Here is a 15,332-nt window from a genome sequence, read left to right on the forward strand (position 1 = left end):
GCATATGAGACTGCTTCCAAATGCCCACTCTGTCTCTAGCGCATCAGGATTCTTAAATTTTATCTCTTTGCCTCATATTTCTTTGTGAAGATGAAGAAACACAGTTTGGATCAGTGTTTAAACACTATAAATGGAAAGCACTATCCAAATCGTTACCAAACTCTCTAAAAGAGGCTTAAGAATTGGAAGATACAGCATTATCTGTTGGGGAGGATAGGTTTTAAACATATTTTATGATTTTGGAAAAGTTTAAAATGTATGTGAATTAGAGAAATCAAGGGTTCTAAAGTGGGGGAAACAACAACCTTATTTAAAAAAAATGATCTTCAAAGGACTTTTGCCTATAGATTATTTTCCTTCTTTCTTTTCTCCGTATCATTTTATTAGCTAATTTATTCTTCCCTAAATGAAAAGGGCTGCTACAAAAATCTAAGACCTGTCACACTAACCTTGATAAATTATTTCCCTTATACACTAACAGTTTTAATTACCCCTTTAATTGCGTGACTGAAACACCATGAGACAGAGCAAAAGAGGGAACCGCAGAGAATAATGCTTTCTTTCCTAAGTCATCCTAACACAACACACAGGCTTAAAGTGGGTAAGACCTCTCAAAGTCCTAAAGGACAAGTATCTTCTGACTGACACCAGGAAGGAGGTTTCTCATACATTTCCTTATATTAAAGGTCTATTTTTATCCTCTCTTATTGTCTCAAGGATACAGAAATGGATTCTGCCTTTCCTGATGATGCAAACACTTTCTTAGTCTTATTTGAGTTGTTTTCTATAGTATACTATTTCTGTCATGCTAAGTTTTCTATATTGCTATGATAATGTTTGCTACTGGTTACTAAATAAATAAAGCATGGGCCAGGTGCAGTGGCTCACATCTGTAACCCTGGCACTTTGGGAAGTCGAGGTGGGAGGATCGCTTGAGTCCAGGAGTTTGAGACCAGCCTAGGCAACATAGTAAGACCCCCATCTCTATAAAAAACTTTAAAAATTAGCCAGGCATGGCGGTGTGCACCTGTAGTCCCAGATACTTGGGAGACTAAGGCAAGAGGCTCATTTGAGCCCACGAGATCAAGTCTGCAGTGAGCCACGTTGCAGTGAGCAAGACCCTATCTCAAAATAAATAAATAAATAAAAATAAATAAGGCATAAAAACAGTATTTTCAATATAAGAGAAGGCATCTAAAATACATACGCATATACACTTCAAGTTTCAAAAACTTTAAATTTCTTGAAGGAGGATATTAGATGGGTATGGATCTATGGTTATTTTTAGTTTGTGAACAACTGCTATTATTCTTAGAAGAAAATTCACTGACTTGGTTCTTAAAAGATACTAAACATAATGCAGGAGGATTTCCTTCTCCAACCCCCAAACTGCAATATGGGGAGGCTATAAGCACTACCCGTCCCTGGTAAACATAAGCTCATCTCTTCTTTTCCATAACCCCCAGAATATATGCTTATTGAGATACCCAATTGCAATTTAATAGATTTTAGCCATTCATTTTAATGACGAGTGAAGGAGAAAAAGCTCAGTGAAAAGACAGACAGGGAAAAACTGAGGATGGTGTAGAATTACATAGACTCAGTGGCCAGTAGGACAATATTAGGTCAGTCCTATATATTTCTAGGCAGCATCCAATAATTTTTAAATGCCACCAATCTTTTTAACTAAAAAGATAAACCAAAAAACAGCTTTTCCCTGGTCCTCCATGGCGAGGATCCTGGTCAAACGCCACTTGGTTTTCGAGACGTTTTTGCCTCCCATCTTCATGACGTACGTGAGGCAGTGTGTACATCAAATAGGGTAACAGTCCTGGTTAAGGACATTCCCCTGGAGCCTGTCAACACAGTTCTTAGTCTGTTTCCTGAATATGTGAAGAGAAAGAACTCAAATCCTTAAGTGAGAAGAACCTGCCCCCCACCCACCATGAGGGAAGAATAAAAACCATTTCCTCACCTGATGGAAGAGAGGGCTGTGTGTCACAGGGATTCCCAAGCCACTAAAGCACATTCCCAGGACCATATCATCGGGAGCATCATTACTGTAGCACCGACATTTACTGGCGAGTAGTCTCCTGATGGCTTCTCTGCTGAAGACCATTCTAATGGGAGCCAGAGCAGAGAAAGGGGTTAGAGAAGCTCCACAGACACTGCTGCTGCACAAACGTGCCCTGGGAAACAGGACTCTACTCCTCCAGACTAAGAGGCGATAGTAGCTTTCTCTAGGTACTGAGCTGTAGGTAAAACCCTACCTGTTCTCTTTTAGTCTTCTGGCCCTTTCCAACACTTTTGTACCACCCAAAATAATTTCTCTTCATTTTAAAAGACAGATTGGTTTCTTGTCTTCATTCTGATCCTAAGGTGGAAATGAATCTTTTCATATCATAAAAAGCTCAATAACTGAAAGGGCTGAAGGAAACAATATGGTTCATAAGTCCAGTCTCAATCATCAAAGACTTTCTTTAAGGCAAAACTATTTAAAATTCATCCATATAGTCCCACTGCCACATATAAGGCCTTGCCCACAGCACTCAATAGAAGTTTGATGCATCAAACAAGTGAGAACAAAGTCGCCTTTACAAAGACCTTCTTCCTGGGGGAGGAAACATTTTATGAATCAGTCTAGGAGGAAGGAAAAAAGGACAAAGAGCTTGAATCCCTGAATCAAAATCACTGATTCCATATGCTGGACTCAATTCAGCACAGTTTTACCTAATGCTAGTGGCCAACCCCCTCCTCTGTCCCCTGCAACAGTGCAGGACTCCCTTCCCTGCCCTTGACTAGACAAGAGAATTTCTTTACTTAAGATGTAAGGCCGGGCGCGGTGGCTCACGCTTGTAATCCCAGCAGTTTGGGAGGCTGAGGCGGGCGGATCACGAGGTCAGGAGATCGAGACCACGGTGAAACCCCGTCTCTACTAAAAATACAAAAAAAAAAAAAAAAAAAAATTAGCCAGGCGTGGTGGCGGGCACCTGTAGTCCCAGCTACTCGGAGAGGCTGAGGCAGGAGAATGGCGTGAACCCGGGAGGCAGAGCTTGCAGTGAGCCGAGATTGCGCCACTGCACTCCAGCCTGGGCGACAGAGCGAGACTCCATCTCAAAAAAAAAAAAAAAAGATGTAACAAAATAGGAAGGTATAAAAAGAAACAAAGTTCCTGTCAACTACAGAGAAAGGAAAACTGCAAGTCTGAAAACCCACCATAAATTGCCTTTCTCTTAGAAAGCCTGCTGTCCACAGTGAAACCTCCCTGGCCACATTTTTTGTGGCTGAGTGGAATTACACCCAATCGGCCACGTTGGGCTCAAGCTACTGGCTCCGGGAAAAGAGCATACATGAGAAGATGTGCTGACAGTAAATAGTAAAAATGCTTTTTTTCTTTTGTCAGCATCTAGTAGAATGAGAAAAAATGAGAAAGACTTTCATTTTTTGATCCACTCTCTGAAAAACTAACTTTATAGGACGATGAAATGTGAGCATGAAATTTTAATTTGTAATTATTTTATACTTTTGCCTACTCACACAGTCTTACATTAATTATTTGCATAAACTAAGTGAATATGAGCCGTTGATAACACTTGTTTATTAGCATGCCGATGAGTTCTTTCCAAATAAGGTTGCTCCCCAAAATGGAAAACTACCAGTCATATCATGGTGGGAAAGAACACTTGTCTGCTCTGGCCACCAACTATTAAATATTAAAAAGATGTTGAAAGGCTACAGGATTATTTTATTTCCTTCAATACACAATATACAAATGTTTAAAATAAGAAAAACTGAAATGGGAGTCTGGGACTTGCCCAAGAACACAGTGCAGATCAAGAAGATGTAGGAAGGGAACATGCATGAGAAACATGCCTGCCCCTCCTGGCCTTCAGCCAATAAACAGGTCATGGCAGTCTCCGAGAACTTTGCCCAACGTCTTATTCTGGTGCAGTCACTTGCTCCCAAGGCTGCCAAAAAGGCTGATGATAGATGGCCTAAGCACAGCTTCCTACCTAAATGCACATAAGTAAATAAGTATTTTCAAAAAGAAACAGTCAAAACATCACATGTTCTCACCTATAAGTAGGCGCTAAGTTATGAGGATGCAAAGGCATAAGAATGATAAAATGAACTTTGGGAACTCAGAAGAGGGGTGGGGATGAGGGATAAAAGACTACACACTGGATACAGCATACACTACTTGGGTGACAGGTGCACCAAAATATCAGAAATCACCACTGAACAACTCATTCATATAACCAAACACCCCTGCCCCTCAAAAACCTATTGAAATAATAAAAAAAAGGGTCATTCAATTTATTTTCTCCAAGTTCCAAAACTTTCATGGAGTAAGCAACAAAGTGAAAAACAGACACTTGGATTCAAATAGTACAAAGGTCTCATGCTCCAAACAACGCAAAATACCTACACAGAAACCACAGGAACCTACATGTCTGACTCGGCTCTGTCAAAACATCCTTACCTAAGACAGATGGTTTAAGGTAGTGGTTTTCAAAAACATACTTGACTGTGACCCGCCATCAGAAAACGAGAAATTAATTTCACATCGCAACCATTTATATGTTTTGTGTGTGAGTGTGCATGGGTATGTATAAATCTGAAACAAAAATGTCACAAACAATACTTACCCTTATGACATGGAATGCACTCTGATGTTTTCCATTTTATTGTATTCCACTCAATAGTTCATTAATTTAAAATGCTAGTTATGGTCCATGAATTGGTTTTACAAGCCACTGATTCTGACTTGCTGTTAAAAGGCATACTGGTTCTCCAGCTAGAGCATCAGAAAATTCTACTGTAATACTAGAGAAACTATTCAACATTATGTCTTACAGCTTTTATCAAAGGTTGATGCAAGAGACAATCTCATGAAGAATGTTCCTGCATCTTTGTAAAAGTGCTATTAAAAACAGAACATCACATTGGTCAATGTTAGTTATATAAAGATCAGTACCTTGTGTTCATGGATTTGTGTATTCATTTATTCACTGTACCTTGAAAAACATGAGTCCCTATGCTAAGAAGTGAGGAAATAATAAGAAATGACACACACAGGTGTTCCCTTCAAATAATGCATAATTTAAGTGGAAAATAGAAAAGTAAACAGGCAATTAAATGATAATGGTTTGCATAATATGCTATGAAAGTACGTTAGAAATGCATTAAACCCAGATTTGAGAGGCTAGATTGGGCTAAAGGGTTTCAAGAGTAAATGGTGATAGCTATGCTGAGTCCAAAAGAACAAGGAGGAACTAGACAGGCAGAAAGTTGGGGAAACAATGGTATGCAGAGACCAGTGAATGTCGTATCTTGGGAGGAGAGGAAAAAAATAGTGCTTCAGAGAAACTGAAACAAGTTCAGCAAGAGTTCTTTAAGATAAGGGTGTAGATGGATGACGCTAGAAAGGTAAAACAGCATCTGCCAAGATCATGAGAGGTCTTATAAGCCTTGGAGTGCAGACTTGATCCTAAAGGCAATGGGAGGTCTACTGCCAGTTAGGATATCAGAGGATGCAAAAGACTTTCATGCCATGGTAACACTCAAATAAAAATATTCAAATAACAGCAAAATCATATGTAATTATGAAATTGAAGAGAGGTGAATGCCACGAAGCCTTGATGAATGAATTTCTAGAGAGAAAAATCCTTGCTAGGGGAGTAGCAAGACAGCCATGGCAGCTTTCAGCAGCAAACTGGGCCTGGTAAGTGGGTAGAAGACAAGACTCTTCTTGGGCCTTCGGGCCCAAAGCAGTGGCCTCAGCAACACCCAGGGAGGCTGTTAATTAGGCAAACTAGAGATGATTAAAATTGAGGACTCATCCCAGATCAACTTGACTCTTATTAAAATCTGAATGATCATCTCTTTGTCTTAGATGTCAAAAGTAGAAAAAGGTTCACGCTCTTGGATAAAAGACAATGAGAAGCCACTGAGGGCCTCTGAGCAGAGGGGAGAGAGGACCAGATCTGCTTTTAGAATGGTCCCTTTGACTACAGTGTGGACAACAGCATGGAGTGGAGTTTAAGACAAAAAAGTAGGGGGAACAGGAGGCTGTGGCAGGAACTCATACAGGAGATGACAGTGACCTGGCTGAGATTACTGGAGGTAGAGAGAAGTACTGATGGAAGAGAGATTTAGAAAATAAAATGGACAGGACTGGGTGATTCAGTTGATTGCAGGGAGTAGGGAAAGAAGGAAAGAAAGGGTGAGAGCTGACTCACAGACTCCTGGGGTAAGAACTCATATATGCCAATGTCTTCCCTGAGAGGGAGACATTGGAAGAACAAATCAGGGGTTACAGTCAGAAATGACAAGGTGTTGAGTGTGATGTGTCTGTCAATCAGTCAAGTGGAGATGCCCTTTGAATCTATGAATCTGGAAGCCAGCAGAGTTCTAGGCTGGAGAAAGAGTTCTGGGTACATTCAGCATCAAGCCATAAGATCACCCAGGGACAATACAGGGTGAGAAGGAGGACTAGAAAAGATGCCTGAGTAACACAAGACATTGAAGGGATAGACAGAAACAACTGAGAAGGAATGACCAGAAAGAAGGATGAACAAGGATAGGATGGCGCTCTGGAAAGCAAGAGAAAGGGGTGCTTCAGGTCAACAGTCACTGGTGTTAAAGGCTGTGAGTGAAATAGGATAAAAACTGGAAATTATTAATTTGATTTAGCTACAGCAAGGTTGCTGGAAACCTTGGTGAGGTAGTTTAGGAGGCTGGGAGTTTATGACTCTTAGAAGGCTGAGCATGGAGCTGAGAAAATGGAGATAACAGTAGTGAACTCAAGATGTTCCGCAGGGTAGGAAGGAGATGGCACAGTGGTAGTGAGAAGTTTTAAGATAGAAAAACTAGAGGTGGTGGGAAGTACCCAGGAGCAAGGTAGATGCTGAGCACATAAGTTAAAGGTGCCACCTTGGTGGTCTAGCAGGGCCTGCCAGGGGCAAGGGAAGGGGGAGCAGTGACAATTATGCAATGTATTTGCAAATCTGGCAGTGGCCTGTGAGCTCCTGTGGGGAAGGGGCTGTGCAGCTTTCATCTGTGCATTCCCCGTGCCTGGCCCACACAAGGCCAGTTGAACAAATGAACTGGGATGATGAAAGGCAATGCTAGATAGGTAAGGTAAAGTGAGGTTTCAGAAGGCCTTGAGTGCCAGTCTTGGAAACAACAGCTAAATCCAATAGGCAATGAAGACAACAAAATGGTTTTCTTGCAGAAATCACCTAACAAGTCACTTCTGTGTTAAAAATATTATATGAACACCATCATGCTATAAAGTATATAAACCCATATACAAATAACAGGGCCACTTTCAAAGTGGAACATCCTGGCTCAATGGGTGACACGTTCTGATCCTTAATTGGCCCTAACTCTTCACCCAGAAAGCCCGATGCATTACAGTAAGGCTGCAAATAGCTTGAACCTTTTTTGATAAGGAGGTCAACACTCCTTGGGCTTACTCTAGTGTCTTTTCAAAGGCCTCCCTGGACTCCACCTCCTGTTGTTAACGACCTCAGGTAGATGCAAGCCATTGCCTAACAAAGATCAGCACACATGCTCAGTTTTGGTTATCACTACAAAACAGCCACCTCCATAACCGTGTTATCTTCACCACTGAATCGGCTAAACCAAATCAAGATGGCTGTAGTATGATTGTTGAAATCCTGCAGGTTCCTGTAGGAATTGTTCCAATCTAGGGAATTGCAAAGTAGGAATTTAAGGTCCTAGCCCTCCAGAAGTGTATAAACCATTAGATTATAAACTAGAATGCTGCCTGGCACACAGCAGACATGCAACAAACATCTACTGAGTGAATTTAAATGACTACCGTTGATAAGATTTTGCCTACACGCACCAATAGTAAGACTACAGAAGTAATAGGGAAAACTGCTTAATTGATTTACCCATATAAATCAAGTTAAAATCTTTCTTCGTAAGAGATTAGGCAGATGCTTCATTTAAAACATTAATTTTTAACTGTTATTTAAAGCCTATAAATCCTACATAAATATCACTTAATTGCCTAAGTTAGCTTCTATACTACACTTTCCCCAAAGGTGATTTATTAAGCATTACATATTTAATAGTCTAATGGCTTATTCTCTGAGATTAAAATCTATAACCAATTTTTTTTTCCATTTAAACAGACAATCAAAACTAGTTGGCTGCCTAGAAGCAACCACTGTTAGGGACATTCTGGCAAGCATGACATACTTTTTTATATCATTTCTTCAATGGCTAAAATATTCTTCACTGTGTGTTCTTTTAATATTTAGCAAATATAATGTTCACTTTCCTATTATAGTAACAACCACCATTCACAGAGTACTCACATATCAGTATAGATCCCAGTGCCAGAGACCCACCTGTCATGTGGAAAGGGAAGTTTATGTTTAAAGTAGTTGAAGAAAGCTGTGATCATAGTTACCCTCCTCCTCCTGTGATGTAGCTGTAGCCGCCAGTGCCCAGGCCGTAGCCGTAGCGCTCTCCCAGAAACACAGGCTCACCGGAGTCATAACAGCTAAGCAAGTGCTGGAGCCTGGAGATACTGAGATGCCAAAGGGAACACAAATCACGATTATTTGATTCAAATGTGGTTACGGAATAGTTTATGGTTCTTACATCCCACTCTGTATACTGTGTAATACTAAACTGAAATAGTTAAGAGAAGAAATTTGAGTGACTTATAGAATAAATAAAATTTTTAAACAACAACAACAAAAAGAAAAGAATGCATGAATGCTGTACATTACTGGAAACAGAAGAGAAACTGAGACATGAGGGGCTTGTTCCTCAGTTTTTACAAGCCCCTGCCATAATAAGGCTGCCTGATTTGTGTGGTGAGAGTGGCAGGTTACTGAAGTGAAGTTGGCCAGTGTGCTCTAGATCTTATTTCTACCAGTACTGTTTCCAAGTGAGTGTGAACTAATCCTCACATCTTTTCAGATGAACTTGGTATTTAACAAAAAAATTCCTGATGGCCTAAAAAGGAGCCACTGAGATGCAAATGCACGTTCGGCCCTGGCTGGCAGGTGGGGAAGAGAATTTGGGCAGTGAGGCTATCCCAGAAATCCTCAGATAATAGGGCACAACCATGCTTATGTTTCCCTCAATAAGGCCACCCAAGTCTGAGAACTTTTTGTGTCTAATTGCTTAATACTTTTGAATACCTTTTGGCCCCTATCTGCCTTTAACACACGTTACCAACAATAGCTTACAAAGGGCAGTATATTAGTCTGGGTTCTCTAAAGTAAGACTATCCATGAGTTGGTCATAAAAATGCCTGCAACTGCAGCTGCTGTTCAAATGAAAACAATGAATTTATAGGAAAATAAAATAAAAAAATAACTTTTTTAAGTAGACACAAAGGGTAGTGCTAAGAAAGCCTATTTTTTCTATGTTTTAAGAACTTACACCACTTAGAAACGTCCCTTCCGCCTATAAGCCTGCAAAACCAAAAGCAAGTTAGTTACTTCTAAGATACAATGGGGATACAGGGGGTAAATATTCCTGTTCCAAATGGGAGAAAATAGCCAAAACAAAGGGGCCACAGGCCCCATGCAAGTGCAAAACCTGGCCAGGCAATCATTAAATATTAAACCTCCAAATGCGGTGAGCCGAGATCACACCATTGCACTCCAGCCTGGGTGACAAGAGCGAAACTCCATCTCAAAAAAAAAAAAAAAAAAAAAAAAAAAATATATATATATATATATATATATATATATATATATATAAAACCTCCAAAATCTCCTTGATTCCATGTCTCACATCCAGGACACACTGATGCACTCCGTAGGCCTTGGGCAGCCCCACCCCTGTGGCTCTGCAGGGGACAGCCCCCGTGGCTGCTTTCACAGGCTGGTATTAAGTGCTTGCAGCTTTTCCAAAGTGCACAGAGGAAGCCGTCACTGGATTTCCCATTCTGGGGTCTGGAGGATGGTGGCCCTCTTCTGAGTGCTCCACTAGGCAGTGTCCCAGTGGGGACTCTGTGTGGGGGCTCCAACCCCACATTTCCCTTCTGCACTGCCATAGCAGAAGTTCTTCATGAGGGCCCCACTCCTGTAGCAGACTTCTGTCTGGACATCCAGGTATTTCCATACATTCTCTGAAATCTAGGCAGAGGTTCCCAAACCTCAACTCTTGTCTTCTGTGTACCTGCAGGCCCAACACTACATGGAGGCTGCTAAAGCTTGGGGCTTGCACCCTCTGAAGCAAAGGCCAAGCTGTACCTTGGCCCCTTTTAGCCATAGCTGGAGCATCTGGGACACAGGGCACCAAGTTCTGAGGCTGCATACAGCAGTAGGGCCCTGGGCCAGGCTCATGAAACCATTTTTCCCTCCTAGGCCTCTGGGCCTGTGATGAAAGGGGCAGCTGTGAAGATCTCTGACATGCCCTGGAGACATTTTCCCTATTGTCTTGGTATGAACATTCAGCTCCTTGTTACTTATGCAAATTTCTACAGCTGGCTTGAATTTCTCCCCAGAAAATGGGGTTTTCTTTTTCACCTCATGGTCAGGCTGCAAATTTTCCAAACCTTTATGCTCTGCTTCCCTTTTAATTAGTTCCAATTTCAAACCATCTCTTTGTGAATGAATATGAATGAATGCTTTCAGAATAAGCCAGGTCACATCATGAATGCTTTGCTGCTTAGAAATTTCTTCCACCAGATACCCTAAATCACCTCTCTCAAGTTCAAGGCTCCACAGATCTCTAGGGCAGGGGCAAAATTCCACCAGTCTCTTTGCTAAAGCACAGCAAGAGTGACCTTTGCTCCAGTTCCCAATAAGTTCCTCATCTCCATCTGAAACCACCTCAGCTTGGACTTCATTGGTCAAAACTATTCAACAAGTATCTAAGCAGTTCCAAACTTTCATTCATCTTCCTGTCTTCTTCTGAGCACTCCAAACTGTTCCAACCTCTGCCTGTTACCCAGTTCCAAAGTCACTTCCATATATTTGAGTATCTTTTCAGCAACACCCCATTCCTGGTACCAATTTAATGCATTAGTCCATTTTTACACTGCTGATAAAGACACACTCAAGACTGGGAAGCAAATGAGGCTTAATTTAATTTACTGTTCCATGTGGCTGGGGAGGTCTCCCAACTATGGCAGAGGGCAAAAGGCATTTCTTACATGGTGGCAGCAAAAGACAATGAGAAAGAAGCAAAAGCGGAAACCCCTGATAAACCCATCAGATCTCATGAGTCTTATTCACTATCACAAGAATAGCATGGGAAAGACCGGCCCTCATGATTCAATTACCTCCCACTGGGTCCCTCCCACAACATGTGGGAATTCTGACAGATACAATTCGAGTTGAGATTTAGGTGGGGACACAGCCAAACCATATCATTCCACCCCTGGCCCCTCTCAAATATCATGTCCTCACATTTCAAAACCAATCATGCTTTCCCAACAGTCGCCAAAAGTCTTAACTCATTTCCGCATTAATTCAAAAGTCCATAGTCCAGTGTCTCATCTGAGACAAGACAAATCCTTTCCACCTATGAGCCTGTAAAATCAAAAGCAAGTTAGTTCTTCCTAGATACAATGGGGGTATAGGCATTGGGTAAATACAGCCATTCTGAATGGGAGAAATTGGCCAAAATGAAGAGGCCACAGGCCCCATGCAAGTCCAAAATCCAGTGGTGCAGTCAAATCTTAAAGTTCCAAAAGGATCTCCTTTGACTCCATGTCTCACAGCCAGGTAACACTGATGCAAGAGGTGGGTTCCCATGGTCTTTGGCAGCCCTTCTCCTGTGGCTTTGCAGAGTACAGCCTCCCTCCTGGCTGCTTTCACAGGCTGACATTGAGTGTCTGCGGCTCTTCCAGGTGCATGGTGCAAGCTGTCAGTAGATCTATCATTCTGCGGTCTGGAGGATGGTGGCCCTCTTCTCAGCTCCACGAGGTGGTGCCCCAGTAGGGACTCTGTGTGGGGGCTCTGACCTCATATTTCCCTTCCCCACTAGCAGAGGTTCTCCATGAGGGCCGCTATCCTGCAGCAAACTTGCCTGGGCATCCAGGCATTTCCATACATCTTCTGAAATCTAGGCAGAGGTTCTCAAACCTCAATTCTTAACTTCTGTGTACCTGCAGGCTCAACACCACATGGAAGCGGCCAAGGCTTGGGGCTTCCACTCTCTGAAGCCACAGCCCAAGCTGTACCTTGGCCTCTTTTAGACATGGCTGGAGTGGCTGGGACACAGGGCACCAAGTCCCTGGACTGCACACAGCATGGGGACCCTGAGTCCAGCCCACAAAACCATTCTTTCCTTCTGGGCCTCTGGGCCTGTGATGCAGAGGGAGGGGAGCGGGGGAAGGAGCTGCTGCGAAGGTCTCTGACATGACCTGGAGACATTTCCCCCATCTTGGGAATTAACATTCGGCTCCTTGCTACTTACACGAATTTCTGCAGCCAGCTTGAATTTCTCCCCAGAAAATGGGTTTTTCTTTTCTATCGCATAGTCAGGGTACACATTTTCTAAACTTTTATGCTCTGCTTCCCTTATAAAACTGAATGCCTTTAACAGGATCCAAGTCAGCTCTTGAATGCTTTTCTGCTTAGAATTTCTTCCACCAGATACCCTAAATCATCTCTCTCGAGTTGAAAGTTTCACAAATCTCTAGGGCAGGGGCAAAATGCCACAAGTCTCTTTGCTAAAACACAGCAAGAATCACCTTTACTCCAGTTCCCAACAAGTTCCTCATTTCCATCTGACATCACCTCAACCTGTAGTTTATTGTCCATATCACTATTAACATTTTGGGCAAAGCCATTCACCAAGTCTCTAGGCTAAAGTTCCAAACTTTCCCACATTTTCCTCTCTTCTTCTGAGCCCTGTCTCTAAATTATTCACCAAGATATCTTTTCTCACAGAGCAATAGTAACATTAACAGTTCTGGTGTCTCATTTTTTGGTGGGAGGGATGGGTAAGAACAAAACAAAGTACAAGAAAAGATCACCTTTCCCAACCCCACTCATGAGTCTTAAAAAAATATCCTAGCTAATAAAGCTAAAGCTGAAAGTGAAGAAAACGAATTTAATATATGAAAAGAAACTCTGACCAGTGACAGGTGTTGGTGCTCAAAGAGTTCACAAGACTTCCAGTGAGGTTTATATCTGTCTGGAGGTCAAGGCCTCTGACAATGTTGATGGTTTCTGAGTGACTAGAAAATGTTCTTTGAACACTATCCTGTTTTTGGCACACAAGGTTACTCTAGGACTGCCTCGTGATAAGAGTGGTGTAAAAATCTGGTCTGCTGTTCTCTACAAGGAGTTTGCCATTAACCTCTGCTATTTTATCATTGGTTTTGTTTAGTTTAGTTGCCAGTGATTTTCTAACTTTTAATTCTTGTAGATAGAGCTGCTTATATTTTTCCAACTCAGTTTTATTAGTCTTATGGAAAGCTTTCATTTTCAAGAGTTCAGATTTCAGATCTTTCTCAGCTCCCTGCGACTTCTTATTGAATCAACTTTATTCTCTCTTAACTAAGTTCTCTGAAGATGCTGCTTGTGTCTGCAAAGATAGATTTTCTTTTAACTTTTCTACTATATCTTGTTTACTCTTTCTTTGGTCTCTTTCTTGTACTAAATTTGTTTCCACATTCTTGTTGTACTAAATTTGTTTCCACATAAGTTTTGGGGCTATTTTTACTCTGTAGTCAAGATAATCCATCTTTTACAGACTTCTGCTTTCCAATGTATTTACTTACTTTATCTTATTGATTCTAATACATTTGTTTGATTTACTTCATTTAACACTGTGTTTGGCTTACACATAGAGTATCTTTGACATAAGTAACTTCATCTCAGAAAAAGACTCCATCTTACATTTCATTAGGCACTTTGCCAACAGGGGCCAGATGTTTTGCTTGATCAATAAAGACTCTATTCAATCAAATGAGGACATAACCAAGCACACTCCTCCATTTTCAGTCCTCACCAGAGGACTCTGTGGCCATAGAAAGAGCAAGACTTCTGCAGCTCAAACAGCCATCTTAACTGACAAGTCTTGCCGTCACCTGTGATAAGCACTCGGCATCTGCCACCGAAGTCTCTGCCCACATCAAAGTCTTTTCCTTGCAAGAATGACGGACTGCCTAGCCCAGACCAGGATATTCTTTTTGTCAATGTCTCTCTCCCTGGAGTGGTTCATTAGCCCTTTTTCCTATCCCCTTTTTCTTGATGTCAAATGTTACTTTGTTATGGGAAGTTTAGTCTATAAAATTATATATTAAGTATACTATTATGGTTTGCAATATTGACTGACTTGTGGAGTGGCTTGAACCTGTGTGCCTATGGCTCTACTGACCGAAAAGGAAGTACTGAGAATCGATTCCTTGGGAACTCCACGTAGCTCAAGGCTTTTGTGGCTGAAATAGCATCAGTAAAAGTCTGACATTGTGGAAACACATAAAGACATGTGGACCTGGTTATCCCCAACCTGGTGCCATGCATGAGGGCTTAGGTTTCTTTGTACAGATTCTAAAATCAAGGTCTTTTCTCTGAGAGCATCTCTTGTATCATGGAGATCAATTTCTAGGCTACTGAATTTACTTTCAGCTTTACAAAGTGGTTGAGAAAGAATATATGCTTATCTTTTAGGTTAGTCACATCAAAATTAACTGTGTCCTACAACAAAACTACTCATCTCTTGCTCTCAGGAAAGCAAGTTCTAGGTCTCTTATTGATGTGTGACAGATCATAATCATGGAGAGCAGCAGCCAGTCTAGCATGGTACAACACTGTATCCAGGATTTCCCTGCTGTGTTTACATTGTCCAGTTTAGAATTGAGCATTATATTCTTGCTGTCAGACTACTGAGCTGTCCACTGTCCTGTTGTGATATTATGATTATATACTGATATGGTTTGGCTGTGTAAAAATGGACTAATACATATATATTGGTTTTCATCCAGAGTTCCTGGCTCTTAACTCCCATAGCCCTTGTTAGTCTTTTATTATAATGCTGGGTTGCTTTATTAGGCCTCAGGAGCAGGTATCAGGAAACAGTCTCTCTCTGACCTTCTCCTGTTGACACAAGATTCTTTCAGTGCTGCTTCACCAGCCAGAAATCTCCACAGTCAGCCAGCGGCACCTCTGACCGGGGCCTCACTTGGCTCTGGGCTTGCCACTAGACTTGCTCTGCCCACTAAGCCTGGCAGGCAACGCTTAGCTCATGTTACTGGCCCAGGTTCCACACCTGCTGTGGCTCTGTGCTCAGCCCATAGCTGGGTTGGGCATGCTGTGACTGGCTTCTGCCTTGGGTGCCAGCATCTGGACAAGGGGTGGGGGGATGCAGCAGAG

At 41.8% G+C, this 15,332-nt stretch overlaps 1 protein-coding gene across 5 annotated transcripts in view; it reads right to left on the reverse strand.

Annotated features, from left to right (window-relative positions):
* The window catches only part of B3GLCT (beta 3-glucosyltransferase), a 137,953-nt gene that overhangs the window by 5,524 nt on the left and 117,097 nt on the right, over positions 1-15,332 (reverse strand). For all 5 annotated transcript variants that reach the window (XM_032150532.2, XM_058437706.1, XM_058437704.1 and 2 more), the window contains 2 exons: positions 8,450-8,569; positions 1,976-2,120 (listed from right to left, as the gene is read on the reverse strand). In XM_032150532.2, coding sequence (XP_032006423.1) covers positions 1,976-2,120; positions 8,450-8,569 — 265 coding nt within the window. The remainder of the gene's footprint in view (positions 1-1,975; positions 2,121-8,449; positions 8,570-15,332) is intronic.

Source organism: Hylobates moloch, unplaced genomic scaffold (genome assembly GCF_009828535.3).
Source record: "Hylobates moloch isolate HMO894 unplaced genomic scaffold, HMol_V3 SCAFFOLD_4, whole genome shotgun sequence".
In the NCBI taxonomy this organism is placed as follows: Eukaryota; Metazoa; Chordata; class Mammalia; order Primates; family Hylobatidae; genus Hylobates; species Hylobates moloch.